A 9,612-nucleotide genomic window follows, 5' to 3' on the forward strand; every position below is an offset into this window, starting at 1 on the left:
TCCGTGGAACAGACAATCAATTTTCATACGTGAGTTCTGATTGAAATTGAAGAAAATTGGAACAAGATGCTGGGAGCTGAATATGATCTTGAGTGTATCCCACCTGAATTTAGAGACCATCTACATTCAAGAATTGGGGAATGGCATCAAGGATATCATACGTGAAGTAATAGCCATTAAAAAGTTAGAAAAGGAGCCTTGCGCAGCACCATGCACCGGGTACTGCGTTTCCTCGAGCGCCTCGGTCACCTGCGACCCCCAGCCTCACCCTCCGGCTCGACCGCCTTTCCTTTCCCTCCACCGACCTCGGCTCGAATGGCTAGCCAAAATTCCTTTCGGAGAGAATATGACACCTTCGGTGAACTCAAGGTTCCAAATGATAAGTACTATGGTGCCCAGACAGTGAGATCTACAATGAATTTTAAGATCGGTGGTGTGACAGAACGCATGCCGGTGCCAGTTATTAAAGCTTTTGGCATCTTGAAGAAAGCAGCTGCAGACGTAAACCAGGAGTATGGTCTTGACCCCAACGTTGCCAGTGCAATAATGAAGGCAGCAGATGAGGTGGATGAAGGTAAATTTAATGATCACTTTCCTCTTGTGATATGGCAGACTGGATCAGGAACACAGACAAATATGAATGTAAATGAAGTCATTAGTAATAGAGCAATTGAAATGTTAGGAGGTGAACTTGGCAGCAAGAAACCCGTGCATCCTAATGATCATGTTAACAAAAGCCAGAGTTCAAATGATACTTTTCCCACTGCAATGCATATCGCTGCTGCAACAGAAGTTCACGACGTACTGCTACCTGGACTGCAGAAGCTCCATGACACTCTCAATGCAAAATCCAAAGAGTTTGCCCAGATCATCAAAATTGACCGGACTCATACCCAGGATGCTGTTCCCCTGACTCTTGGACAGGAACTTAGTGGTTATGTTCAACAAGTAAAATATGCAATGGTCAGAATAGAAGCTGCACTGCCAAGAATCTATGAGCTCGCCGCTGGAGGCACTGCTGTTGGTACTGGTTTAAATACTAGAATTGGATTTGCTGAAAAAGTTGCTTCAAAGGTGGCTGCACTTACAGGCTTGCCTTTTGTTACAGCTCCAAATAAATTTGAAGCTCTGGCAGCGCACGATGCCTTGGTTGAACTCAGTGGAGCCATGAATACTGCAGCGTGTAGTCTGATGAAGATAGCAAATGACATTTGTTTTCTGGGTTCTGGTCCTCGCTCGGGTCTGGGAGAACTGATACTGCCGGAAAATGAACCAGGAAGCAGTATCATGCCAGGAAAGGTGAACCCCACCCAGTGTGAAGCTATGACCATGGTTGCAGCCCAGGTAATGGGAAATCATGTTGCTGTTACTATCGGAGGCAGCAATGGACATTTTGAGTTGAATGTTTTCAAGCCAATGATGATTAAAAATGTGTTACGTTCATCAAGGCTGCTTGGTGATGCTTCAGTCTCTTTCACAGAAAACTGTGTGGTAGGAATCCAGGCCAACACAGAAAGAATCAACAAGCTGATGAATGAGTCTTTAATGTTGGTAACAGCACTCAATCCTCATATAGGTTATGACAAGGCTGCGAAGATTGCTAAGACAGCGCACAAAAATGGATCAACCTTAAAGGAAACTGCCATTAAACTTGGCTATCTCACTGCAGAGCAGTTTTATGAGTGGGTAAAGCCTAAAGATATGCTGGGTCCAAAGTAATTTAAATACATTTCAAATAAAAGCAATCTTGTTTGAAATAAAATAAATAAATAAAATAAAAAGTTAGAAAAAAGAAAATATCAATGTGGACATCAGAAGAGACCCCAAAACTTTCCCTTGAATGTAGGGTAGCTAAAGTGAATTAAATAAATAAAGACACAGATCAGAAAGTTTCAAAGGACAGCTTGAGAAGACAAAGTAAAGTAGTATAGTGAAATGTGTAAACACCTCAAGTTAAAAATTCCCAAGAGAAAAACATGCTTAGTATATTTCAAGCTGATAGAAATGAACAAAATATTCAACCCTCAAGTTAAAATATGGAGCAAGTCTATGAGCAAATACTCAATGATGCAGTAAGCATCAAAAATCAAGAAAACAGAAAAAGAAAAAAATAAAGGATGGAATATACAGAGACAATGTGCTAGAAATAATTGGTCAATGTTAAATAGTTTCAAATTAGCATATGATTGAGTACCTATGCATTGAAGGAAGAAGTCCAAGCTGTACTGAAGGCATTAGCAAAATACAAAGGCTTTGGGAATTGATGGAATAATTAGAGTGTAACATAATAATGAAACAACGAAAATGTTTCAAAAACTGATGCAGAGATAGAAGTAGTCATTAGAATACTACAATAAATTTGGATAGTAACTGGTTGGCAACTGGCTGGAAAATATCCGTATTATGACAATTCTAAAGAAAGTTGAGCAACCAGAAATTTCCAAACATCATTAATATTACATGCAAGCAAAATTTAAATAATTAAAAAAGCAGTTGCAGAATTACATTGGCAGAATGTTGCTAGAAATCCAAACTAGATTCAGGAGAGGATGGGGCACGAGGGATATCATGGCTGCCATCACATATAACTTGATTGAAAGTAGTAAATACCAAAAATAATTCACTTGTGTTTCATTGGCTATGCAAATGCAATCAACTGTGTGAATCACATTATGTTTAACATCGTGAAGAATAGGAATTCCAGAGCACTCAGTGTGCTCATACAGAACCTGTATCAAAAGGCAGTGGTTTGAAATCAGTAAATGTGTACCTCAGAGTTGTAAATTATCATCATAGTTATTCAATGTGTATGTTCTTATTGTTAGGTGCCATGGAGTCAGTTACGACCATAATGACCCTATGCAAAGTAGAACAAAATGCTTCACAATTGTTCGCATGCCTTAGCCCATCATTGCAAGGACTGTGTCAATCCATCTTATTGCGCTCCTTCCTCTTTTTCACAGCCCCTCCACTTTACCAAGCATTATGTTCTTTTCCAGGGACTGATCTCTCCTGACAGCATGTTCAAAGTATGTAGTATGAAGTCATGCCACCCTTGCCTCTAAGGAGTATTCTGGTTATACTTTTTCCAAGACAGACTGGTTTGTTCTTTTATCAGTCCATGGTACTTTCAATTTCTTCTTCAGGACCACAATTCAAATACAAAGATTCTTTCTCAGTCTTCCTTATTCAAAGTTCAACTTTCACATGCAGATGAGGCGATGGAAAACTACCATGGCTTAGGTCAGGTGTACCTTAGTCTTCAAAGTAATATCCTTGTTTTCCAATAGTCTAAAGAGGTCTTCTGTCGCAGATTTCCTAATTCAATTCAACTTTGATTTGTTGACTGGTGCTTCTATGAACAATGATTGTCCTTGACAACTTCAAATTTTTCTCCATTTAATAAGATGTTATTTATTTTTCCAATTGTGAGGATTTTGGTCTTCTTGACATTGCGTTTTAATCCAGACTGAAGGCTGCAATGGTAGTTATAAAATTGTTTGTCAATTTGAGAGGATTAAGAGTGAAGAGGTGGAGTCTAGTCTGTCAATCAGGTCATAGCAAATGAGGCCTCTGAGTGGGTACAGACTTCTCATGAGGATTCTGGGAACTCCTGTATTCCTCATTGTGGATGGGAGACACTCTCTCTTGGCTCACTCTGTGGGAGACATTGCAGCTGACAAGACACATGGAACTATACTAGTGCCCTGAGCTGGAGGAACCACATAGAGACCCCTGCCAGCACTGAGATGGTTACACTGCCACCACATCCATAGACTTCCCACCCACTGGCCTGTGATCTTCCTGCATTTGGCATCATTACCGTGTTTCATGAGTCTGAAGAGGACTTTATAGATTGATATCAGGCATATGGTCTAATATCATACTTGTCGTCTTGATCTGGACTGGACTGGGATGTTTTCTCAATATTCAATTGCTCTTGCATATGAAGCTCTTTCTTATACACATATGAATATTCATGAATTTTTTTCTCTAACACATCTGCAACCCTTCATCTTTATCAGCAAGTGCTTCACGTCTGCTTCATTTTCAGCAAACAAGTTTGTGCCATCTACATATCTCAGGTAACCTAATAAGCCTTCCTCCAATCACAATGGCACATTATTTATCACAAAATCCAGTTTCTTTGATGATTTCTCAGCATACAAATTGAACAAATGCGGTAAGCGTATATAACCTTGAAGGATAACTTTCTTTCCCCAATATCTCCCCCCACAGATATTGTTAATTTTATTTCTGTGTATTCCATCTAGAGAAGTTCATGTGTTGTTTAAAAAAGGTATTTGTTATGAAGAAGTCATTGGTCTTGCAAAATTCTATCGTGTGATCTCCACCTTTGTTTTTTTCACCAAGTCCACATTTTCTCACTACTGTGCCTTCCTCTTTATTTCTAAATTTTGCATTCCAATAGCCAATAATTATCAAGGCTTCTTGATAGCATGTTTGATCAATTTCTAACTGAAGGTGTTGGTAGAATTACTCAATTTCTTCATCACTAACTTTGGCAGTTGTTGAATACATTTGAATAATAGTTGCATTGATTATACTTACTTGAAGGAGGTTAGATATAATCCTATGAAACATTGTACTTCAAGATTGATTTTGAAATGTCATTTTTGTAAATGAATGTAATGTCATTTCTATTGATTGTGTTATTTCCAGCACAATAAATCATATGATCTTATGATTCAAAATGACCAGTACCAGTCCATTTCAGCTCACGATTGCCTAGGATATCTATTTTTGTGTGTTCCATTTCATGTTTGGAACTTCCAGTTTTCCTAGATTCATACTTCATACATTCCAAGTTCTGATCATTAGCAGATTTTTACAGTTGTTTTCTTATCTTGAGCCATGCCCCATCAGCAAATGAAGATCCTGAAGGCTTCACTTCCACAGCCTTCACACCACTCATTTCAGCATGGTCAGCTTCATTCTGAGATAGTAATTCCTCCCCAGTCACATCTCAAGTGCTCTGAGTGGCCCATCCTTTGGCACCATCACCAAAAATGTTCTACCATTCAGTAGGCCTTCGGTATCTCACAATGTTTCAAAGCTATGCATACAGTTTTCTGTGGCTGCTTCCTCTGAGATGGGTAATCCAATATGTCTTCATGGTCCATACTTAGTCTGGAAGTTCTGAAGAAATCTATTCATTTTGGGTGACCTTGATGACATTTGAAATACTAGAGACATGGCTTTCAGTATCACAACACACAAGCTACCACTGTAGGCTATGGTGGAAGGGTCCAAGGTAATCAATCTACCACATAGTAACTAGTTATTCTTCAGCAATGGTATCCATTGCTACAGGCAAGTCACTCATTGGTGGTATTGGTTAAATTAGTTTACTGAGTTAAAGAACATGTAAAAGCCCAAATCTTTACCTCCTTGGCATTGTACACAGGTCTGTGGAGCAAGCGTTTGGTTTAGTAGACAAGAGGCTGACTGAAATCCTCAGGGTATGACATTTTGTTTATCTTTTATTGACGGTCTCCTCTGCACTAAATGCTCTCAGTGAGCATACACACGGGACACAATATTTTCACATTGTGCCAATTTTGAGAGATCTTTCCATGTTTCTCTTTTCCAGACTTCCTGTTCACCAGTCTTCCAATCCCAGGCAAAACATTAGGCAGTGGTTGGTAGATGTTAAGAAAGAAAGAAAGAAAGAAAAAACAACAAAAACCCTTTGCTCATTTCTACTTGATCCTAGCACTTTGGTGATCATTTGTACGACCGGTAAAGCCAAACCAAGTTTTAACACATAATAATTGATCAATAAACTTTATATGTTATTATGCTGAAGACTTAAGGGATTTACAAAATACCAATTCATTTTGGTTCCATACAATGTCCGCAACCTATTTATTTTCTGAAATAGATCATGAACCATGGAGACACTTAGAGATGAGAGTTAACAGTTTGTAGCCATAAAACAAAGCAGCACTGATTATCCACATGCAGAACACGACTAAGGAAAACAAAATAAATCTATTTATAATATGCAGTGTTTGCAACAAAGCAAGTTAGAGTTGATCTTGAGCCCTCAAGCAGGTGGAAACCCACATATAACTTTTGATTCTCTCCAAACTTAACTACTAATCATTTCCTGTTTTACTCTAATCAGTAGCTTATTGGAGATGAATTGCTCACACAATGACGAGTAGTGTCACATGATATTTTAAGTAGGCACTCACACTTGAGCTTACCACGATAGCAATAATGGCTATGAAATTATGAGAATTATAGCAGTACATTATAAAGGGTCTTTAAAATGTTCATGAAAATGACAAAAATTAAAAATTTCCACAAAGTTTTGAAGTCTCATTGTCTGTACTGCAGTTAATTTTGGACAGTTATGATTTAATGCTGCACCTCTTTGTTTGATTGCATTGTTTCCCACTGTTAATGCCTTCATATATAGTCTTTGAAACATCTAAAAGTTTGATAAATTGCAGTCTTTTATAAAGGATTTTGTATATTTTATAACAAATTACAAAATAAGATAGTAGTTTCATATGTATAGCTATTATTTTATCATTTTTATCTATATATTTGAGAAATTCTAAGTTTATTCTTGCAAGTGCTTGCAGAAGGAAAAAGCCAGGTTTTTCCTATGAAGTGTTTCAGAATTCAGTCCTGATAGCTACTTATAATTTATGCATTCATGAATACATAACTTTCTTTCTTATTATTTCTACGCTTTGTAGTTCATCTCTTTATTTCTTCAAATTGTTGCAAAACTCCAAAGAAAATTCCATGTAATTATTGAAAAAAGTATATAAATAGACCCATGCATTTCAAATCCATGTTGCTCAAGGGTCAATCTTACAAACACCACTGAAACTGCCCCGGTATAAAATTTCTGTGATTTAGAAATTAAAAATGATAAGCGAGTGAAATAAACTCTTAAAGCAAAATTCAATAACACTGAATAAAAAATACGTATACTATATATTTGAGTATAAGCCGACCCAAACATCAGCCAAGGCACCTAATTTTACCACAAAACCTGCATTAAAAATGTGCTGGAAAACTCAGCTTATATGTGAATACATATGGTAAATCCTCCCATAGCTATGAAATAAATTGAACCCAAAGTGAAAAACACTTTACAAAAGAAAACCAAGTCTGAGTGATGACAGTAGTGAGACAACAAAAGGATAAAACAGCATAGCCAATTATATTAACTCCGCAAATGCAAGGTTAGTTTGACATCCAAAAGTTAATGAAGATAATTTACCAGATTGTAAAATAAAAGAAAATAATCATAAACACTATCTCAAAAGATACAGAAGAGGTGTTCAATATAAATCCATACCCCTTTAAATTTTTCAAACTCTTAACAAGCTAACAAAAGGATCTTCTTGTGGGTGGAATGAAATTTCTAAATATGGCCTTCTATCCATGTCTCCACAAGGGACTTGCTCTGTACATGAAATCCTGGATAGGTAAATCTGTAGAGACAGTAACTGGATAAATGGCTCCTGGGGGACATGGCACAGGAGGTAGGGGGGAAATGGGGAGCTAATAATAATGAGTATAAGAATGAATAAAATGTTCTAAATCTGATTGTGGGGGTGATTTATAACTCTTCTTGATCTACTTGAATGTGAATTATATGCCAATAAAGTACTTCTTTAAAAGGGAAAACATGATAAGTGAAATATGCTTTAATTAATATTATAAATTCAAGGTGTATATTGTGCTATTGATATTTAATCATTCATACACTCTTCTCTGAAAATTAACCCTTGAGTTTGGGAAAAATAGATGTACTCAATTGTTTGTCTTAGTTAAGTATTTCCTTCAAATTTGAGATTGACTACACAACCAAACTTTGACTGTTGTCATCAACTAATTCATGGTTTTGGAGTGTAAGTCAAGAGTTCAGGGATAACTCTTTAATTCTGGCGTTACCTTGTTTGCTTTGACCAGAACCTATCCTTCAAATTTATCATTTTCTTAGAAATGAATAGATAGGAGATCACTGAATCTTCAAAGAATTTACTTTGTTCTATGTGGGTAGTCTTGAAAATAGTCTTGTCTACTTCCTGTGGCACAAATTACTGTCTGCTGTTTTCTTTAGTTCTTTAAGTACATATCTGATTAATTTCTATTTGACTGCAATCATCCTTAAGAGCATGATTCCTGCTTTGTTCTACACTCAGAGATGTGTGGAGCAATGGCAGGTCAAAGGATATTTGAGAGTTCTGGCTCTATTCATCTCAGCTGTGAAATCCTAGACACATGAATTTACAACTTCACCTTTCCAATTTATAAAGAGAGGATAATGAAAACTAGTTCATGAATTTTGATGAATATTAAAAGGAAATAAAATATGTGGAAATAACACATAATGAATGGATACTTAATAAATACTTTGTGGTTTTAATATAAATATTAAAGCTTAACATAGCAATAGTTGCCAATTAATAAGTGCTTACTAAACTCCTGGCTTTTAATGTGCATTAAATTGTTTCATTCTCTGCTCACCTGCCTGACACGATCAATCTAGACAAAATAGGTGCATAAGCAAATGTGGTGAAGAAAGCTGATGTGCCTGCTATCAAAATATATAGCATCTGGGGTCTTAAAGGCTTGAAGATAAATAAGTGTCCAACTAGCTGAGAAGCAACAAAGTGCACATGGTAGAAGCATACCAGCCTGTGTGATCATGAGGTATTGATGGCATCAGGTATCACGCATCTAAGACCTAGAACAAAATCATACCAATATGATGCATGGGTGGTGGTGGGGGGGACACTGAGTGGAGACCCAAAGCCCACCTGTAGACAATTGGACATCCCCTTACAGAAGGGTCACAAGGAAGAGATGAGCCAGTCAAGATGTAGAATAACACTGATGAAACATACAACTTTCCTCTAGTTATTTTATGCTTCCCCCCCTCCACTATCATGACCCCAATTCTACCTTACAAATCTGACTAGACCAGAACATGTATACAGCTCCAGATAAGAGCCCATGACACATGGAATCCAGGACAGATAAACCCGTTAGGAACAATAATGAGAATAGAGATACGAGGAGGGAAAGAGGAAGGTGGAAGAGAAAGAGGGAATAGATCACAAGGATCGATATATAACCCCCCAGGGGAACAAATAACAGAAAAGTGGGTGAAGGGAGACAGCAGACAATGTAAGGTATGAAGATAATAATTTTTAATTTATCAATGGTTTGAGAGGGAGGGAGGAAAAAAAGAGGAGCTGATATCAGGGGCTCAAGTAGAAGGAACATGCTTTGAAGATGATGATGGCAACATATGTACAAATCTGCTTGACACAATGGAGGAATGAATGGATTATGAGAAGAGCTGTAAGAGCCCCTGCTTTAGACAGCGTTCTCTAGAGAGACAAAACCAGATTGCCAATAATTACATATATATATATATCTCACAAGAAATGAACTGTTAAATTATATACAGATAGATAGATATGTAATACACGAAAACAAGAAATGAACAGTTAAATTATAAAGCAGTACAAATGGCTCAGTGCCACTCACTCTCAAGAGTTGTGAGACACTGGCAATCGTTCAAGTCTTGAGGGCCACCAGGTAGTCCTCTGT

At 37.3% G+C, this 9,612-nt stretch overlaps 1 protein-coding gene across 1 annotated transcript; it reads left to right on the forward strand.

Annotated features, from left to right (window-relative positions):
* The first annotated feature begins 237 nt into the window (after positions 1 to 237).
* On the forward strand, positions 238 to 1,781 carry LOC142454345 (fumarate hydratase, mitochondrial). The gene has a single exon (XM_075555684.1). The coding sequence runs from the start codon at positions 316 to 318 to the stop codon at positions 1,717 to 1,719; it is 1,404 nt and encodes a 467-aa protein (XP_075411799.1). The 5' UTR covers positions 238 to 315; the 3' UTR covers positions 1,720 to 1,781.
* The last annotated feature ends 7,831 nt before the right edge of the window (positions 1,782 to 9,612 follow it).

The sequence above is a fragment of the Tenrec ecaudatus genome, chromosome 8, assembly GCF_050624435.1.
Source record: "Tenrec ecaudatus isolate mTenEca1 chromosome 8, mTenEca1.hap1, whole genome shotgun sequence".
Classification (NCBI taxonomy): Eukaryota; Metazoa; Chordata; class Mammalia; order Afrosoricida; family Tenrecidae; genus Tenrec; species Tenrec ecaudatus.

Excerpts from the sequence above, each read along its gene's own strand:
- LOC142454345 (XM_075555684.1), top strand. The coding sequence starts at position 316 with ATGGCTAGCCAAAATTCCTTTCGGAGAGAATATGACACCTTCGGTGAA.